Below are 20,002 nucleotides of genomic sequence, written 5' to 3'. Positions count from 1 at the left end.
CAACATTGAGAGAGATTCCGATAGGAAATGGATGATACCATTTCTGCTAGTTGGTGTGGAAGCTTTACTTGAGGCTCTACTCGTCGGTATAAAAGTATTCAATCGTTAAATACATATTCTGACATGTTCTTATATGCACCATTCTAGAGACTATCGTCAAGTATATTTGTTCGCAACATTCGACTGTTAGCCACGTAAACGAGCATTCTTTATTGCATATTTCTGTGTCTTCTAATCTACGGTTTCCTTGTGGAATTTGAACCAGGGTGTCGAACCGAAACGTTTTTCGTTCCGGTTCTATCATAAACGGTGCGAGCAAAAAAATAAAAATCGATGTTGCAAAATGTAAACCGGTTTATTCCGTATACATTGTATTTAATATTAAATAGGCAGCTGAGAAATTGGTAGCTCCTGGCTCCAGTTAAGAACATTGAAAGAAAACAATCCTGAAACAAAGAAAGACTGTCTGTTGAAATAGGCCTTCTCGACGTGGAACCGTAACCGCATCCCTCGTAAAGTATCTGTGTCATGACTTGAGAACACGTGACGTCAGTTTCATTCTCCTATCCGTAGTCCAAACCGGCCAAATTTTTTTCTTGTACCGAAAACCGTTAAATAAATTTTTCGGTTTCAGTCCAGAGCGAAAAAAAAACAAACGCCTACGGTTTCGATTCTGTTCCGGTTCGCACCAAAATAGCGTTTTCGGTTCGCTCCGCCACCCTGATTTGAACAGCCGGCAGAGCCGTAGACGAGCCGTAGCGGGATCTGAAGCGCCCCCATGCACGCTCACTGCCGTCACGTCTTGTAAACGAAAACGCCAACCGTAAATTCAAATTATATTCATTCGTAGTTTGTACTGTCCAACTAAACTGCCAGGACCTGCCGTTCGGACGGGTCTAGGCAGCCGCCGGCTCTAAAGTGAAACCGGACAGGGCGCGCACCACGTCAACAAATATAAAAATGACGCGAAAATTCGTGCTCTAATAGTCACTGATTCCAGTTAGTGCAATACACCATGGGAGGGACTGCTGGGGAAGTTTTCTCCGGTTCCCCAGCCGGCAGAGTGTCCTCATTGGCTCTCCCGATTGGATGGCGGTACTCCCGCGAGACTTGGAGGTCTTCGAGCCGGCTGTGGGGTTTTTCCTCAGACGGCCCAGGGCGTGACCTGCTGGGGGAAAGAATATTCTCTTTCACCCTCATGCATAACGAAAAATATATATGCACTTTAACTCGTCAACTTTAAAACAGCACTTTTAAACTCCTTTAATTTGTGCCCATTCAAGTCCAACTGGTTTCGAACATCTTTCGTCTTCTTTCATCTATGCATGGACTACTCTTACCCCCACAACATGTTGATCATGATGATCTGTGAAGGGGATCTTCAGTGCACGACACGTCGGTTCACATTAGTTCAAGTGGGAATCATTGTTTCTCATTGGCACCCGATGGCTACTTGATGTGGTTCTCGATTTCCTGGGAATCTTGTTCACCACAACACCTGTCAGAGCGCTGAAACACGAGGCCAGCTTTCCCACAACACCTCTCCTTACTTGGATGAGAAGTACCCGATTTATTCGCATTAAATGAATTGGGTGACCCAGTAAACCATAAATGTCCCTGGGATGACAGCAAGACATCCTTACCAGGACATATGGACGTCCACAATCCTCCCGATGATGTCAGAGTGGACATCCCATGGATGTTAAAAGAAGCATCCATATCATGTCGCTGGGATGTCTTCTAAAGACATGATCTGGTACCTTGTTGGGACATTTTTTTTAAATGTTATATATGCTAGGTACATCTACTAGGTATATATTCTCATTGAAATTGATTGGGGCGCTGAATGAGATCGATCCTGCCTATGGTAGGAGGTACATAGGCAAAAAGTATTGGTGGGGTCTGGATAAATCACTTGAGTGACAATCCGTCTGGGTCGTCGATATGATTCCACCTTCTAATCCTTCTTACGCACTTGTAACATAGTTTCTGCGTGTCTGTGAAGGATATTGCAATGCGTATGTAAATAATTCTTTTTCGTCGTCATGGAAAGTTTGGGATCTTTCTGTCGGCCTTGGAACGGGAGTTTACGTCCTCAAGTCCATCTTGCCACCGAGCCGTCCGACAAATATGTTGGCAACACGGTCTAGTACTCCGCCATATTTATTTCGCTGTGCATGGTGGGCAGGCCAGGTGAGTAAATTCCCGTCGTTCATTTAGCCAGCATTACCCAAGATTCTTTGTGGTTGTCTGATGTTATTCAAGAAGCCGAGTCAGTCACAATGAATCGAGAATGGTAAAAATGCTTAATTTGTTATCGCAATGGTGTCATAATAAACTTGTGGCCTTTCTTCAAGCGTCCTTAATGGAAGAAGAAAATGTGGACGACAGCAGCGTACAGGAGGTTATAGGGCTGCTACTTACTCCAAATGTACGCCCTCTTTTATGACTCAAATTATGAAAGTTGTTTTTCTTGAAAAATATGAAAGTCTGTCGATAACAGGATGGGAGCAAGAATGAAGTGGAATCTGCAGTGGCTACCTTAAACCTGGTGGACGGTTCTTCTGGTCTTGGTGTTAAACTGGGTGACGGATCCACTGCTTTTCTGCAAGGACTGGACCACAAGTTCTTGGGCACGACCCTTACACTAGAAGATGGAACAACCGCTTATATTCAGGCCACTGGCAAAGGCACCATCGGTAAATATGGGCGCTCTGTCAAAAATACCGCTCTTTGTAGTTAAGGAACATGAACTACTGTATTAAACCATTTTCAAATGTTTCAAAATGAATATCGCGATGAAGATAAACTAATATGCAAACAGTTCTCAGCTATGCTCGAAAACGGCAATTGTTATATAAATTTGCGGGGATCCTCAACTATATAACATAGCATACTATTTATATTCACTTTCGTTTCCCGAAAATTATTGGAGATACTTGATCGTTGGGGGGTACTCACCCTAACTTACTCTCGCAGATACGTTGGCAGCAGATTTTTCTCGAAATTTTATTTAGGGACTGTATCGCGCAATACTTGGATACAGTACGTAATTTTTTTTTTTTTCCTCTCGTAGAAGGTCTGGAAGCTGTCCAGCTGGAAGACGGCAGCACAGCGTACATCTCAACAACGGCGGAACACCTCTTGGATGACGGCATTTCGGCTCACGTGAGCTTAACTGTTCTCGTCTGAGTCACGAATAATGAGACCAAAAATTTTACAGGTATCCAGCGATGGAAGTCAGGAAGAAGACGTCCACTTGGTAAGTTTGGGCTCAATGGGAAGGAATTTAAAGGCAGAAGGTTGCTTACAGAATGTGAGCCGTGGCAGTGCCAGTGCACTGGCATTGGGTGACAAGGCGTTTCAGTGCACTTACGAAGGCTGCGGGAAGCTCTACACAACACCGCATCACCTCAAGGTGACTCGGGAATGAAACGAAATAATCTCTTCAATTTTTCTCTATTTGAAAAAAAGGTTCATGAGAGAACGCATACGGGCGACCGTCCTTTCAAGTGCACAGCTTGTGAGAAGAGTTTTGCGACGGGTTACGGTCTAAAGAGTCACACACGGGTTCATACGGGTGAGACCCCTTACAAGTGCAGCCATTGCAGCAAGACTTTCAAGACCTCTGGAGACCTGCAGAAACACCTGCGTACTCACACTGGGGAACGTCCCTTTGTGTGTCCCTTTGAGGGTTGTGACAGAGCATTCACAACTTCCAACATCCGTAAAGTTCACATGCGTACACACACGGGAGAGCGACCCTATGTATGCCAAGAAGAAGGATGTGGGAGAGCATTTGCGAGTGCTACAAACTACAAGAATCACATCCGCATTCATACTGGTCAGTTAACACTCACTCAAGCAGTGCACTCACTCAAGCATATTTCATATTTCAGGAGAAAAACCGTACGTTTGCATGGTGGCCGCATGTGGGAAGCGTTTCACCGAGTATTCGAGCCTCTATAAACATCACGTAGTTCACACCCACAGCAAACCCTACCTGTGCAACCTGTGTGGTAAAAACTATCGACAGACTTCTACCCTGGCTATGCATAGGAGAACGGCTCATGGCCTCATCGACAAGGGTTCGCCTTTATCACTTCCATTATACTGGAAAGCGCAAATTATATTTCGGGTCCTTCATAATTTCAGCGGAGGAGGATGAAGAGAGCAGCAAGAAGAAAACGGTCCTGCAACAAGAGAGCGGCACAAATGTTTTAACCCTGCAGTCGGGGCTTACATTGGACACACTCGGGGTAAGTTCTTCCCTGTAAACCATATGTTTGTCTACACATTGCAAACTGAGTGCCAACTTACTTGGCGAAATAAAGGTGTGATTTCTACGAGAAAAAGCTGAAACTTGAGTTTCTTATTGAGCGCGACAGATTTTAAGTACAGAAAACGTACTTAAAATCTGTCACGCTCAGTAATAAACTACAGTCTGTCCTCCCTTTCGTCTCTGCTCTTGTTTGCATCTTCGGCCAACTAGCCCAGCTTCTCGCGCAACTTTTAATACACTCTGGATCCAAAATCTGCATTGTGCTTGGTGCGCGCCAAGAAAAAACATATTTTCGTCCAATCCAATTCAACATAATCCAATTTTCGTCGTAACACTATAATAGAAAAAACTGTAAACTCTGCTTACGAATTCCTGAATATGACTCTAGCCGGGAATGGATATGAGAAAGCCAAAAAAACGCAGTAAAGTAATTGGGACCCTTTTATTTGGAAAAACGCATTATTCGGCATTATGGTTTGTTCCAAGGGCAGTTGTTCCTTAGTTTCCGAGTTTTGTTGCGACGCTTCTCTCACAATCCCTAGTGGGAATTGATATGACCACAACCTAATAGACCAGCACCGCATTTGGAGGTGTTCCTCTACGATATACTTTCAACTTGAGCTTGCCTTAGTATTTTGCGACAAGCCACACGAGAGATGCTTCTTTCGAAAGTTGATGTTTTCATAGGAGCTATTGCTGTTGTCTGCTACAGTAGCCGCTTCTGCACGTTCAAAATTGAAATTTCCACTCATGCGGGTCAGTGAGTAGTGCCCCTAGCAGATCGTGCGGATGGACTTCTCATAGGGGTTATGACATGGTCGTGGATTAGTCAGTTTGTAATGTCCTTGACGCTCAAGCATATCCAGATTGGAGTTGCTCCTACAATTCTTCTTCTTGTTTTTATTTTTTCTTGTCACGCTGCTCTGGACAACCCATGGAATATCCATTTCCGGCTCTCAAACGCAGCAATAATTTATTAAATCTTCCAAGGAGTGTGATACTAACTACTTTTCTCCTAGTGGCGATCTCTAAGCATTCCCGAAACAACCTTCGGTGTGTGTAGGCAATATAGTAGCATTCTTTACATTCCCGTAAATGATCCCCAGTTCCGAAGACCCAGCCATTCTTTTAACATTTGCTGCACATTCCTTAACAACAACATTACGAGAGTTTACGTCATTACTGTCAACTTTGGAGCAATTTCATGGCCCTCTTTGCATTCAATTGGATGTCATACTCAGCCTGCACATTGCTTCTCCAAACTACCCCGGACGAAATGAAAACAACTTTTCTTCGTTACCAAACACAGAACACAGTGACAAGTTTAGAATGTGCACTCGTGTAGGGCAGGACCGGCTCGCAGTTTTCCTTTCCATATGACCAGCAAAAACCCGGGCACTAACAAACTGTACGGTAGAATCCGCACATATTGTACCAGCATCAGAGATAACAATGATGTCATCAACAAACTGACAAATCAAACTATGCTTTTGACTCCCACAACCCGTCAGCTTTCCCATCTCGATATCCAATACATACACAATTCTTCTGAACAAACAAACAATTGTCAACAAAAATGATGGCCACTAACTACTTCTACAGTAGTTTAACTATAACTACTTCACAATGCAGTAGTTTAACTAGTAGTTCAACTACTTTTCAGTGGAGGTAGTTCTTTAACTACATCTATAACTACTTAACGTTGTCCATCAACACCAACCCCATTCTATTCTATATTGTTCTATACTATTGTATTCTATAGTGTCCTTGGACACCTAAATATGAAGCAGCGATAAAAAGTAAGGATTTAGTACACATGCACGGCACAATTGCTCTGCACCTCCGTTCTCATCAAAGCTCAAGGTAAAAGTCGGAAGCACAATCGTGCCGTAAAGCTTGCGGCAAAGTCGGAAGTAGTTTAACTAGTAGTTGCCACTACATTTCTGCAAGTAGTTGATAACTACTTTTTAACTGCAATCAAGTAGTTGAACTACATGTAGTTAACTACTGGCCATCACTGGTACCACCGTGGTTGTGTGGGACGTTACACACACCGAAGATTGTTTCGGGAATCCTTAGAGATTTTCCCTAGGGGAAACTTATCCTTCTCGCACCCCTTTGAAGATTTTTAACTTTGAAGTTGAGATGAAGCAATAAATTATTGCTAGGTCTGAGAACTCTCTCTTAATGAACCCACCCTCGTGGTGTGGGCTATATAGTTGTGTGCTAGCTGGCAAATTCATGGCGCTCGGGGTATGGCAAGAAAAGATTACCACAAAATGGCCACCCCAATTCGTTACTAGTTTGTTATAAAAATAAAACTGCCATAGAAATAAAGCGTGACCAACCAAACTGAAAGAGAACCTCGCAATAACTGATAATTCGTTGTAAGCGTTTTCGCTGTAACGAGGTTTGTCCTTGTGGTACCTTCTTTTTTGTTACTGCGAATCTTGAACAGTGCAACAACTTTATTGCGAGATGGTGGGAATGAAATGAGCTCTTGTAGGCTGGTCCGAGGTTTTAAGAGGCCTGTCCCACTTGCAGATAAATGTCATCTTGTCACAGTTGACACAAAGAGCGAGACAAGAAAGAGCAAAAGTTTTCCAAAGTTGAACTTTGGGCTATCATCAAGTTCCTGTTCATGCAGCAAAAAACTCTGAGGGAAATCTATGACTGCGTGATGCAAACATTAACTGAAAAAGTGCCCCTCATACTTAACCGTGAACAACTTTCAGAACAAAGGTACTGGAAGATCAGGGAGACCTCTAACGTTGTCAACAGTTAAAATTGTTGATTGTGTCCATAACCTCATTTTGGTAGATAGCCGGCTAACCTTTGCTAAAACAATTCTGGAGACCATAGGTATATCCAGAGAACAATTTGGGTTTGCGATTTTGCGATAGACCAGTTCAGAAAATCCCAGAGTGCTTAGTGCCACTTTGAACTGTGGGAGTTTACTAATGCGAAAGAAAAGGACAGTGCTTCCATCGGCTAGGTTTTTGCAAGAAAATCGAGATATCTGATATCAATTTTTCCAATATCGGGTGTTGCTAAAATTTAATGCGTGTTAAAAGTCCCGATAATAATCGAGCGCATGTTGATTTTACAGTGGGTATCATTGTATTGTAACGAGTGTTTAGTTACTTTTTGCGGTTCCTTTTCTTGGAGTGTGCATTGAGTTTCTTACCACAGGAAGAAGGGACTTTTGTGCAAACTCCATCTGGTCAGCAGATTGTAGTGGTAGTGAATCCAGCCCAGCTGCTTTCGACGGACATCCTGGCCGAGGGATCTCAGGCGGATGTTGTCATCACCGCTCACACTTTGGACGATGACGACGAATGAGTCTTGTATATACTTCACTCATATGCTATAAAGAAATAACTTTCGTTTTATTTTGGGCTATGTCATGTTCATCTTTGAATAAGACGCACGACCTTGAACCACCTTTTTTCTCTTTCTCTCTTTCTTTTACAAGTGTGATTTGTTTTGTGGCAGCCAAAGATAAAGTCTGGCAACGGGCAGGACTTGAAAATATGCGTATTTTGCGAACATTTGATCCCGCGCAAAAATTATTCATAGAAATGAACATTCTGCAAGCGTTGAAATATCGTTATCGGGCGGTTTTTTTCCCTTGGCGCTGATTGCATCACTTGGAGCGTCATAGGCGGCGCAGACATCGTCTAGCGGATGATAAGTGCGTGTGCAGACGACATCATTTCACGCTGTGTAAAGTAAGTGGTATTCAACGCTCCTCTTTTATATACCGACGTGATTATTATTTTGGTTTGCATTCAGTGCGGTTTCTGTTTATCCACACAACGCTGCGCGGTGTCTTCGATAAGGCATCGAAAAGTGTGGTTTGTAGTCCCGCTAAAAATTCGTAAAACATTGGTATACTTGAACGTGTGCGCACGAACATGAGGGGAAGATTTTTGTTGTTGTGAGGTGGGTAATTGCATGCCTCCACAATCCAGTGCGCAGAAGATATTATTGCACTCCGTTGTTTGAGCCATGCTGTACATGCATAGTTTGTTATACTTGTGCATATGATGATCTTGGTGCCCTTGCTCGGGTTTGCTTTTCCCCTTGTAGCGGGCGGACAACGCAGCTTCACCTGCACGTCCTAGCAAGCTCGCGATTGTCCCACAGTTGACAATACGAAGAATGAATATAAAAGAAACGAAAGAAATCCTTCCGTCAGTTCATTGTCAGCTTGTAGCCTCTTCTTTGTTGAATCTACCAGTCATCTTTTTGTAAATCCTAGTGCTATCATGATAGATTTTGTCTCCCTCTTGGAGGAAAATTCGTGGCAGCTCACCACTCAAGGTTTCGGTCAGTAGCAGATAGCAGTGCCCCTTCGCGGGATAAACAGAGGCGCTTCATGCGATTACGTCATCCGACGTCAGATAACGTCATGAAAAATCACGTCACGACGCGATCCGTGGGCTAGTGCTTACCGATTGGTTCTCATGGGGATAAATTTATTTTCTGAGTGATGATTGGCCGTTTTAAAATTTGTACGCGAGCGCTCAAACAGGCGACAGCGCGTCGGCAGCTGGAACCAGCGTATGTCTTCATGTTGTGTGTAGCGTTCTGGGTTGGTCTATGAATTCCGATTTTTCCTGTTTAAAAACGCTGGCCGGATCAAGTTAATGTCTTGGAAATGTCACAGCCGACAGGGAAGATGCCAGCGACGCACAAACAAGTACAGGGTGAATTTAGCAAAGGTTGCACATGTTGATCGCGTCGTTAAAAAAGAAAATTACGTTTCTGGCGCTTCAAACTCTGTAGACTTATAGTCATTTGCTTCAAGTTTTATGCATATTTTTTTCAAATGCCATCACTTTGTAGAAAAAAAGTTGGAAGCAAAGCAAAGTCTCACCCTATGCATTTCCTATGGCCTGTGCAGTCATTTCTTCGTCCGTCTGCTTCACGTTCAGAAAAAAAGGCATAGTTTCGTGCCTCTGATTGGTTTGCTTTTTACCCAAAATGGCGACGAAAGCAAACACAATGTGAGAGAAAATTTTCACAGACTTTACGCTTGAAATGTACATCCTCGTATACGTTTCTTGGAAATCCCAGTGGCTTCTCTTGTGTTGTCTCGTATACCTTCCCTCACTGTGCTGGCGTCGTCCACAGCAAAAGTTTCGAGGCATATTCCACTAGAGCTACTTCCAAGTTCAAGACAACTTTGAGCGGAGTGGCATCTGGACATAATTTGCGTAATATTCGACAAGTTCTACAGTGAAGATTCTAGCACGAGAGCAGACTTTTGTGTGTGATAGCTTAATTTCTCGGGTGTATATCAAGTTGTTAACCCTGATAGTAACATATGTGCGCCAGTTCTAATGAACGGTACTTACCTAAAGGAATAGACGTTTGTACGTCATAGTGTTGGACAGCGCCACCAATTTGGTAGAGCTGTAGTACGCTCGAACAAGGTTGCACCTGAAAGCCACGACCTTCGGTCCTACCGTGGGCCTTCCAATTTGTGTCAGTTTGAGTGTGTATACCAACATCACACTGACGTTTCTCGGTCAATTATACGACATATAGGGAGACTATGAATGTCTCCCTACGTATCGTATAATTCCAGCTCTAACTTGAGGTAAGTACCATTCGTTAGGGGATGTTTTTGCGTGCATTTTGGGGGTTGGGAAAATCCAATAGATCAAACCCATCAAAGGCCGATGGAATCAGTAGACTCTCATTGCCGTTTATTGTTGGCAACCTTGTGAAAGTGATCGTTTGTGAAAGAAGGACATTTGCAGAACAAACACTTTGCAATCAGATAAGATAAAACCTCCAGAGGATGTGGTCCAAACTGTAGACACGGAACAATGACTGTTGGGCGCAGCCGCGCTAAAAAAACGCCAATGATTGTAATCGGCTTCTTTAGCTCGAAATACTCCCAATTTGAATTTGAATTTTGAGCTTGAAATGCCCTACGTTATCCTTTCAGCCATTTTTAAAGGGAAATGTTGACCCTAAAGATAGTTCCTTCCAGCTGCCTAGTGTGTCATTCTTGCCATCCGGATTTGAGCTTTTTTTTTTTTTTTTCAAAAGGGGCAATGGAAAAGACCACAAAGACTCGGGATAATTTTGGGGGCTGGGTACTCCCTGTGGAACAAATGGATCACTTGCGTAAGGTACCCTACCAATACAACGCCAGTGCCGGGTCTCTCCTAGAATGTCTCTTCCTTCAGAGGTACCTAGCTGTTTCTCCTATATTTTTTGCTTCAGTGTTATCTGACTACGATTAAGTTGAAATATTAATAATGGTTTAGGTTCTGGACATGGTGCTCCAAATTTGTTCCAGAATATGTGGCTCCTTGCGTGTTGACGTGTTTGGGACTAAGCATCAATGTGCTCTGCTGCTTCATATTGCTTTGGTTCAGTCCTGATCTGAGCTCTGAGGTAGTATCATATCTTTGATGTGATTCCAAGTGCTTATCTGTTTGAATGTCAACAGGTCCCACGATGGCCATTTCTACTGTGTGCCATTTCCCTGTTCCTCTATCAGCTGCTGGATGCGCTGGATGGAAAACAGGCAATTAATGTACAAAATACACAATTGGAGGAGGTTTATGACCATGGCTGTGATGCTCTTTCTACTTGTAAGTGGGAGACTTTGTATTGCAATTGTGTCCATACTGTTGTGTCCTTTTGCAGTTTTTTTGACGACATCAATAGCCATAGCCCTGCGTCTGGGTGATTCTCCCGTATTGCTGGTGACATTTTTCTTCCTTTCCATGAGTGGCTTCTACTCAACTCACTGGCAGGATCATGTCACTCATGTCATGGTTTTTGGAAAGTGAGTGAAAAATGTGAAAGTGAGAAAGACGCATCATTGGTGTGTTTTCACGGCAGGGTGGATGTCTCCGAGTGCCAGTTTCTAATGATCATTATACACCTTGTGAGTGCATTTTATGGACAGAACCTGTGGCTAACAAAGGTGAGACTTTGTATTTAGGGCAGGGATAAAAAATGCTCAAGGATTGACAGTGCAGGTGCTGCATCATCTGGAACTGCGTCAACTACTCATGTTGATGACATTTGTATCGCTCACATTCGTCATAGCCAGCAACATTCTCATTGTGCTGGGAAAGAGAACACCCCTAGACGCATACGTCCAGAGGAAGCAAGTGAGTCAAGAGTTGACATTCGAGTTGACCCTCGGCAAAATATCTTATTTCCGCAAAAGGAAAGAACCTTTAGTCCAGCAGTACCTGTCCTGGTCCTGTCCCTGTGCCTGTGGATGAGCTTTGCTGCAGGGCTCATGCAGGATCATCCCACGCTGTTCCTGGTCACATTTGGCTTTGCCTACGCCAAACTCATTGTCACTTTAGTGGTACTTATAGCCCGGTTGAAAATCTTGGTTGGAGTTTATTTTATTTTTGCGACATTTCAGATGACCTCTGTGTCTTATGGAGACATGGATAAATGGGACAGTAGTCTGGTGGCCCCTCTTTTTCTCTGCCTCAATCTCCTTCTCATGTCATTGCCCATCCAATCAGCACTACTCTGTTCTATGGTGGGTACGGTGCTATGGTGGATGACATTGTGTGACACCTATAGCTGCCCACAGGTGTACAGCATCATGGACTTTGCCCGCTACTTCACGTATGCGAGTTGGGACTTGCGCGATGCCCTTGACCTGTGGATATTCTCCATCAAGTACCCCAAAGGAGATTCCAGAAGGCGCGCAGGGCTCAATGGCATCTACCTCAATGGACTCAACAATAAATTTTTACTCAAAAATGCCAAGACTCTTCGTGTAGAGACAAAGTAAGACCTATTTTCGCCGTTATAATCGTGTTGTTTTTGTATAATAAATGCTTACGATTCTTTCCTCGGAGCGTAGTTCTGTTGATGGGTCCCTAAAGGGAAGCAACGCGGCCGTAGCTACGGAGATGATTGGCTCAAAACTATGTTCACTCAGTAGGGATCTTGCCACACGGAAGGAATACCTGAAAAGCTTAGTGATGGGCAAAATGACTTTTCAATGATGTCACCCACCCCCTTAGAAAGGATCCCCAGGGTTGCAAACGGATCCATCCCCCTCAAAGGAACACCAGTTGGATCACACCACCAAGAGTGAACCACACATTTAAGGAGGGGCACCATTGCAGTACTTTTTATTTTCTGTAAATGGTAGGTGTTGTATAAATAAAGGTCGCAACCAAAGCGAGGCTCGCAGCCAGAAGAAAAAGTCCCGATGGCAATCTGTTAGTTAGATAGCACAAGCGTGGCGTGTTTGCAAGATGAAAGGTTGGGAATCCCAAATAACACTTTGCTTCAGTCATGGTCTTATTGTTCTATGAATCCACTTCTCAAGGATTGCGCACCCAATATCACCCATCAGCTGGCTCTAGTGTTTCCAAACATAACCCAAGAAATGAGGAAGAGCAGAGAAGATCATTTTCCTGAGGAGATGGTCAATAACTTTGTGTGTACATTTTTGCGAGATGAGCCAGGAACTACATGGTCATAAGTGAGAAGGGTGAAAAGCAAGTTTTTATTTTTGTTTTTATCAAATGCAAAGATGTTGCCAGCACCCTCTTATTTCTACCATAAGTATGAGTTGAATTTATAAGAAAAAAATGGAGAAATACGCACGAGAGCTCTGTATTCCAGATCACTTCGAAGAAACAAAAATGGCAACAATGAGTGACAAAGACAGTCAAAAGATTGTCCTTCGTATGTACCTTACCATGATGATCAGCAATAGGTTCTTGCAAGTTAATAAAGGCACAGCAGATTGAACTTGACAGGATTTGTCACTGGTACTTAGGTTAAGTCCCTATGAGTCCAGGTTTACGCTAGTACCGTAATGTAACATTCATTGGCAAAATACTGTTTTTGGCAACAGAAAGGTAATGTGGCCCATGCAATATGAGCGTCCTGTCAATGCTCAAGTGTGTCCACTTGCACGTATAAAAAAATTGGGGTATTTCTTGTCATTTTTAGCGATTGTTGTTTGAAAGTAACACAGTTGCTACAAAAGAGCACCTTGCTGCAGTATGATGTTGCCCCACTAAAACGAATAAATATACGGCGGCACCCGATGGAAAATACACTTTGTTCGAGTTGAGTCATTAGATGGACAGTTAGGAAGAAGAAAAAGTAAACTCGATTCAAAGCCATTTTGATGACTGGAGCCTGAGGTTGACGTCACACAGGCCTCCACTTGTCTCGTGGAAAGAGCCTCCGAGTAATGCAAATCATCGTGCTTTCAACGATGAAATAAACAACAATCATTCTTAGGGATTTGAAACCAGTGGGGGCAGGAGAGGACAACTTCCAGGGCAGGGCATAGAGCCAGAACCACCAGGAATCTGCCATCGATTTCATCTTAGCGAACCATCATGGCCTACGTATCAACTCTATAGAAATAGACAAACTGAAAGCAGCGACCACAACCGACAAAATTACCCAGGAATATGAGAGAAAAAGTGAAAAGAGCTCTGCATCGACCATCAACAGCAGCACTATGGGAAAGCTATGAAGAGCAAAAGGAAGAAAAAAAACTACTGGCGTATAAAATTGACAAATATCACCAGCAGCTGGAAAAGGACAGTAAGATGCTCCGGAATATTGCACAAACATGAAGCGAATGGATGCCAGAACTAAGGGATGGCAAACGAGATGTTGGCCACAAAACAAGAAATAGAGGAATACCTGACAAGGCATTACAACCAAAGAAGTTGAAACATAGAGGAACCTAGATGTATCGAAACTCATAACCAGCACGGAAATGATGAGAACAATAGAAAAGCACTCTGAACTGACTGGTGGAAGGGATAGCTTCAACACTACAGCTGGAAAGATGAAACTACTCCAGAAAGGAATTCCCATTGCCCAACTCTGCTTTTGCATCCTTTCCATCACCGTCAACAGTACCATGTTCACATTTTTGTAAGCTCAATATCACGCGTAAATAAATAAGTTGCTCCAATTGTTCAATTGATGCTCTTTGATTTACTCACCATCTGCAACTTGACATGGCCTATTTTTTGCCTTCTATCTCGAAATTTTAAACAGTAGAATACAGGGAATTGAATACGTAGAGAAAGAGAGTATACTACATAAATTCCAAAATGGCTTTAGACAACATCTTGATCCTCACACAAACAATAGGAAAAGGACTCCACAAGACAATCCCCAAACTCATTTAGAAGTCAATCGACCAGCTAGACTGCATCTATGCCATTTTGTCGAGGTAACATTTCTAAAGAGACCTTTATGCAGACGCAGTCTTTGAGTTGGCTCACCTGACATCAAAGACTTTCACCAACCCTATTTAATCTATATGTGAACCACAATGAAGACGACCCGGATTTACGGCCGAAGGAGAGAAACTTTTCCGGATGACGTACTTCTCTTCGTAGAATCGAGAAACAGACTCGCAAGACCCTTCAGTGCAGGCAAAAACAAACTGGAGTCAAGACCATCACCCAAAGCTGTACCTGAAAGGCAAAGAAATCCCGAGAGAATACAAATATCGAGGATCCACATCAGAAATGACAAAAATATTGTAGTCATCCACAAAGATTACCTTGGTGCACAAATCGAGCAAACGAAAAGGATTAATTTGGAATGCAGCGTGGCAGAGACCTAGATATTTGGAGACATAAGAGATAAAAAGCAGCAGCCTGGTGTTCCAAACACGACAAGGCACCCGGAAGAGAAAGCAAGGACTTTCCAATGATTGTCTCATGGCATGGAGGAGGAAGCGCAAATAGGTGTCCACCCATTCCATCGACGCCTGACCAAGGTTAGGTCAAGAGAGTATTTTACAGGTTTCACACGTTGCTGGAATAAAAAGCTGCAGCTACCGATTCGATGAAACGTCAATTTTTGACGGCATTTGTGCAATAGTACGAGTAACATTTTAATTGCATTTCTTCCGTTTTTTCCTGCGTATTTTATTAGTCCCAAAGGCTACGGCGAGCCTTGGACAGAAGCCCACCTTGACTCAAACGGGACTGCCTGAATGGGCAATGCACCACCCCTAATACCACGTTATTATCCGACCACTTTTTTTATACGTTGCCACAAAGAGTGGCCGTAATGAAGAATTGCAAGAATTAACGAAATTTTACGACTGGATTGACAAGCGCGGGCCACTGTCACACTTCATCGAACCGTAAGTATAACATGCAACGAAGCTTGTCTATATTCAGCTTGCACAGTTGGCACTTTCTTTTTCGAATATATCGAAGGGTCCTACTGCGTATTCATGCTGTTCATGCCATCAGAAGCCGGAGACACAAAGGAGCCGCACAACACAGTTGACAACACTTCACTGAGAACATTGGCTATCCAACTGGCATCCTACTCCAAAGACACCTAAATAAATAAACGTATCTGTTGCTTTTCACTCATCAGCCGTCTTGTCAGTACCCCCCCATCACTGAACACAAACACAACACAATGAACACGATGGAAATTCAAGTTCTAAGGATGGAACCTAGAGGAATACACCAGTATTTTTCGGTATTTTACTACCGACGCCATCTGTGCGACGTCAGCATCGTGACCAATCCAACCAATCAACGACTGCATATCTATGGTCTATGGCTGCAGATATTTCTTCCGGGCTTCTCCTCCATGCTTCCGGGAGACGGCTGTTCTAGTAGTTGTCACCCTCCCTCGTAGCGAACATTCCTTGAACATTCTTTTTGAGCTGCAAACGTCATGACCTTCTACACACGTAATAATTGATTCCTTAAAAAAGCTAAATGGTTGACGTAAAGCTTGAGTTGAGAGAGAGACGTAGGAGTTTGTCACCAATAAAGACATCGGTTCTTGTTTTTATGAGGGTTGATTTCGTTGTCCATTGGCGCAGCATTTCCATAGTCACCCCGAGCCAATCAAGAGTTTCTTCGGAGCGAACCACTCTGCTTCTGAGAACGTAAGTTGGTTGGCAAGTTATCTTCGATTTTGTCCATAGCTTCATCCCATGGCACTCATCACCGCCAGATTTAAGCTACTCACGTGGCTGCCCCGAATATTATGAGACACCCAAGACAATGGCGTTCAACGGTTCAACCATGGGTTCAACTTTGTCAGACAAAACCAACGTGAATTGTTCGTTCTAATGCGTACTTGACGAACTGCTTGGAGCAGCTTACGCAGTGAGCAACGTTCACTGGTATTATTAACCGTCTTATTTTGAATTGTCGTTAAACTGAGAAATACCGTTAGGCCTATGACTGTATCCAAACTAGAAAAAGTATCTCGCCACTTCCAAAATGGTCTTGGTGTGGCACACTTTTCGGGCACCTGTTGTGTGTTTGCCGCAGCAACTGGGATGTTGCTTTACTGCGCATTTTACTTTACCTTGATTAGTCGTCAGTTTGTTTATATCTTGTTACTACTCGAGAAGTAACCACATCTGTTGAAGGAAATTATGAGGATGGTTATATTACTAAAAAGTAAGACTGGCAGCACCCTGTTACGAGCCAAATAACAAAGTGATCTTATCTTTGTTGTTGGCAGTAGCTTCTTTTCTCTCAAACACCGGATGAAACTTTGACTCTGAAAATCCGACTATCGAGGGATGTGCAACTCATAAATGTAATGTTACTCGAGCAGATAAACCTAATTTTGGGTACAATGCTACACAGCACCAATTATTTGTTTTGACAACAGAAGGCTCATGTTGTTTCAGAGGATGGAGCAGTATCAAGTGGTGAGTTCTGTGGGAACATCGCAGGGTCAACAGATAGCGGAGCAACAGCAACAAGTAGCGGTCATGCAGTCTCTGTCACCTATAGCTCACGTTGGTCAGCCCCAGGTGTTGCAGGTATCCCAGGCTGCAAATGGACAACTCCTACAGGCAGGGCAACAGATCATGGTTCAGACATTGCCTAATGGACAAACAGCAGCTATTCAGATTCAAGGACAGCCAGGACAGCAAATCCCTCAGGTACCTACATGACCCGTACCTACGTGAGAGAAATTCATTTTGGCTTTAGATTCAGGTGATTCCAATTGGACAGCTGCAAGCCCAGCAAGGACAGCAAGTAAGCTTATCTCCTGAGCTTATCTCGTAAGCTTATCTGCCCTCTTCTTGTAGATAATTATCCAGCAACCTCAGCAGGGCCAGATAATTCAAACTTCAGATGGTCAGACCTTGGTCTATCAGCCCATGTCTATGGAAGGAGCAAACTTTGTTCAAGGGCCTGGAGGTTGGTTTATCATATTTTATGACTTGTCTGTCTCTGTAGCATGTCCCCTGCGCGCAGGCATCATTCAGATTCCACAGGTGGTTCAGGCAACGCAGGCACCTCAGCAGGCTCAGCCGATTACTTTACCTTCTTCTATGGGTGCTGGAAACATTGTCATGGTTAGTAAGGCCACTCGAGTCCACCACTACTAACATACTTGCTGGCCCTGCAAGCAGGTGGTGCCAAATAATGCGACGGGTGCCACGAGCAATCAAACGGCTGCCCTGCAAGCGGTGCAGAGGATACCTCTTCCGGGAGCTGAGTTGGTGGAAGAAGAACCGCTCTACGTGAATGCCAAACAATATCATCGAATCCTCAAGAGACGTCAGGCAAGAGCACGCTTGGAGGCAGAGGGTCGGATCCCCAAGGAGCGACGGGTGAGCGTCTTGTCTTTGAGATTCCAAATGAGATTCCAAACTTGTTTCTCCTAGAAATACCTGCATGAATCACGTCACCGACATGCCATGAATCGCATCCGAGGGGAAGGAGGTCGTTTCCATTCTGGCAGCTCACGGAAAGACTGTTCTCCTTCGAGGAACTCCAATGATGATGGCTCGAATCCTGATGATGTGTCGAATGGGTTGCACTCCACTATAGAGGTTTGTCTTTCACCTTTCTCACGAAAATCAACTGATGATCACATATTTGCAGAGCCAAGCCTCAAAGTACACATTCACTGTTCAAAATGGTCTCATCAGTGTGGTACCATCGGAGCTCATGGTGGCGGAATCAAACTGACGTCATCCCCAACTTGTACATAGGGTTCATTGTCATAGTTTTCACGGTGAATGGGTCACGAAATAAAGTGTGCCACAGTGTTTTTGTGTAAACACTACATGCATCTTTGTGGCATCGTGGATTTTATGCACACACAATGAGAGCACAGGAAAAGCTTGCATTCATTGAGCCTGAAGCAGACAGCATAATTCCAAATAGGAACTACAGGGCACCAGCTAATGCTCTCAGACTGCAGAGCGAGACTTTTGCAAGATTGCCGGAAGAAGGCCCACAAAGCAGCTACAATGCAAAGCCTTTATCAAATGATAATGGTCTAAATTCCATCCCTCCAAATTATATTTTAGTGCGTAAGAACTGGAGCTGCAGGCTCTCTTACAGCAGCCACCTAGCTCCAATAACCCGGTTAATCTTATCTATATCATTTTTACTGCCTGATACGAACATACTACCTTCAGGAATCCAAAATATTTCATTTTGGAATCCAACTAATTTCCGAGAATGTGTGATGCTGGTCATGGTATGAGCACTTGTTGAATGTCTGCAATCATATGCTAACAGGAACGAGACCAAGGTGATAAACATTTTCCAACTGTAACCTCCCAGCTCATTGATGAGGTCATTATCTTTGCACCTGTTGCGTTCCACGAGGAATCCCAATTCTAAAGTTAATCTAATGTCCACTTCGAGATGCCTTCCAAGAAGAAAAAGTTTTGTAATCATATCCGTTTTGGTAATCGAAACGGCCCTTACCTGCTTCTCTTTCGGTGACGTAGTAGACAATTTGAGAAAATCCCACTTTGCACTGTGGGAGTTTGCTAATACGAAAGAAACTGGTTTGCCTCCAAACTCTCCCCTTACCGGTCCATTGCACACGACGTGTCAAGGTCAGGGAAACCGAAATGTGAAACTTGGTCCCAGTAAGCGCCCAGGATGCATTGCGTGCGCACTGGGATTTTCTGAAATAGTCTATTGGCATTGCCGGCAGGGTTCCCAACAGGGGAGGCACGGGCCTAATTGTCACAGCCCGCCTCCGCTCTATATATGTTCTCGAGGCGTATTTAGATTTACTAAACAGCTCAGTGTGGTTCTTTGCGCTCTGTGCTTGCTTGCTTGGGCGGTTCAAGAGAGACTCATCTCCTCTCTATTGCGCATGCACCGGTGTTAGATCCCCTTTCTCCAACACTCACGCGAACGAAATGTACACCTAACCCTATAACTGCAGGACTCTCAGCGCGTCCGCCACACCAATCGTCCCCGAATGTGTGTGTGTGAAATCCAGACCCATTACACGGAATGGGGGGGAAATGACACGAAAATTCTGCTGTCCAGTCTCACGAAATATGTTCGCGTACGTGCCCGACCATGGCCGGCGTTGTCAAGCCCGGTCCGCATAAACGCCCGTGCAGTGAGTGCTCTAAGGCAGAGGTTTCGCCGCTGGCATTTCCCGTCAAATTTCGACTTTGTTGGGTTTTCATTGGCTCCAGTCCACCACGTGATCTTTCTCGATCATGATAGGCTGAGGCCCATTTAACCGGTGAGGCCTACAACGGCGAGTTTGAAAGGAGGACAGCTCCAAATACCACAGTCGCGTTTCACAACGCACACTTTCCATTGGTGACGGCGATACAACGTGACGGTATCTCGTCAGCAAAATCCTCATGGCCACGGAGATGGGTGCTTGCGTTCCTTGCATGTCATACCGCCAGCGCAAATGTAGCAAACAATTCACACTAAATCAAAAGCTATT

General features: G+C 44.0%; 3 protein-coding genes and 1 long non-coding RNA gene across 15 annotated transcripts; 3 read left to right on the top strand and 1 right to left on the bottom strand.

Moving 5' to 3' along the window:
• Window positions 1-186: 186 nt before the first annotated feature.
• Window positions 187-8,019, bottom strand: LOC135395104 (uncharacterized). 2 transcript variants are annotated; one of them, XR_010422992.1, is made up of 3 exons: window positions 7,470-8,019; window positions 2,542-2,647; window positions 187-1,168 (listed from the first exon to the last, which is right to left on the bottom strand). It is a non-coding gene; the product is annotated as an uncharacterized LOC135395104 (long non-coding RNA). The 2 variants fall into 2 exon arrangements; XR_010422993.1 differs by having other exon boundaries at window positions 187-1,165.
• On the top strand, window positions 2,130-7,674 carry LOC135395095 (zinc finger protein 143-like). Of its 2 annotated transcripts, none has more exons than XM_064626313.1 (10): window positions 2,130-2,193; window positions 2,358-2,431; window positions 2,504-2,699; window positions 3,077-3,168; window positions 3,224-3,262; window positions 3,314-3,418; window positions 3,475-3,844; window positions 3,900-4,088; window positions 4,156-4,259; window positions 7,475-7,674. In XM_064626313.1, exons 1-10 carry the CDS (start codon window positions 2,178-2,180, stop codon window positions 7,622-7,624), a joined length of 1,335 nt encoding a protein of 444 aa, XP_064482383.1. In that variant the 5' UTR covers window positions 2,130-2,177; the 3' UTR covers window positions 7,625-7,674. The 2 variants fall into 2 exon arrangements, with proteins under 2 accessions (XP_064482383.1, XP_064482384.1); XM_064626314.1 differs by lacking the exon at window positions 2,130-2,193 and adding an exon at window positions 2,204-2,296.
• Window positions 7,776-14,248, top strand: LOC135395094 (choline/ethanolaminephosphotransferase 1-like). Of its 5 annotated transcripts, none has more exons than XM_064626310.1 (11): window positions 7,776-8,013; window positions 10,349-10,490; window positions 10,570-10,699; window positions 10,755-10,899; window positions 10,955-11,096; window positions 11,153-11,237; window positions 11,293-11,427; window positions 11,487-11,633; window positions 11,694-11,816; window positions 11,871-12,070; window positions 13,550-14,248. In XM_064626310.1, the coding sequence occupies exons 2-11, from the start codon at window positions 10,354-10,356 to the stop codon at window positions 13,599-13,601; spliced, it is 1,296 nt and encodes a 431-aa protein (XP_064482380.1). In that variant the 5' UTR covers window positions 7,776-8,013; window positions 10,349-10,353; the 3' UTR covers window positions 13,602-14,248. The 5 variants fall into 5 exon arrangements, with proteins under 5 accessions (XP_064482380.1, XP_064482382.1, XP_064482381.1 ...); XM_064626311.1 differs by lacking the exon at window positions 7,776-8,013 and adding an exon at window positions 8,020-8,227; XM_064626312.1 differs by lacking the exon at window positions 10,349-10,490 and having other exon boundaries at window positions 7,922-8,013.
• Window positions 14,249-16,023: 1,775 nt separating this feature from the next.
• Window positions 16,024-18,358, top strand: LOC135395096 (nuclear transcription factor Y subunit alpha-like). Of its 6 annotated transcripts, none has more exons than XM_064626319.1 (8): window positions 16,024-16,199; window positions 16,959-17,216; window positions 17,272-17,313; window positions 17,367-17,478; window positions 17,536-17,636; window positions 17,691-17,894; window positions 17,949-18,116; window positions 18,169-18,358. In XM_064626319.1, the coding sequence occupies exons 2-8, from the start codon at window positions 16,962-16,964 to the stop codon at window positions 18,253-18,255; spliced, it is 969 nt and encodes a 322-aa protein (XP_064482389.1). In that variant the 5' UTR covers window positions 16,024-16,199; window positions 16,959-16,961; the 3' UTR covers window positions 18,256-18,358. The 6 variants fall into 6 exon arrangements, with proteins under 6 accessions (XP_064482389.1, XP_064482390.1, XP_064482385.1 ...); XM_064626320.1 differs by having other exon boundaries at window positions 16,031-16,199; window positions 17,266-17,313; window positions 17,536-17,630; window positions 17,694-17,894; XM_064626315.1 differs by having other exon boundaries at window positions 16,035-16,199; window positions 17,266-17,313.
• Window positions 18,359-20,002: the final 1,644 nt, after the last annotated feature.

The sequence above is a fragment of the Ornithodoros turicata genome, chromosome 5 (assembly GCF_037126465.1).
Source record: "Ornithodoros turicata isolate Travis chromosome 5, ASM3712646v1, whole genome shotgun sequence".
Taxonomy (NCBI): Eukaryota; Metazoa; Arthropoda; class Arachnida; order Ixodida; family Argasidae; genus Ornithodoros; species Ornithodoros turicata.
Note: the sequence above shows the minus strand (reverse complement) of the source record. Positions and strands in the feature narration are given on the sequence as shown.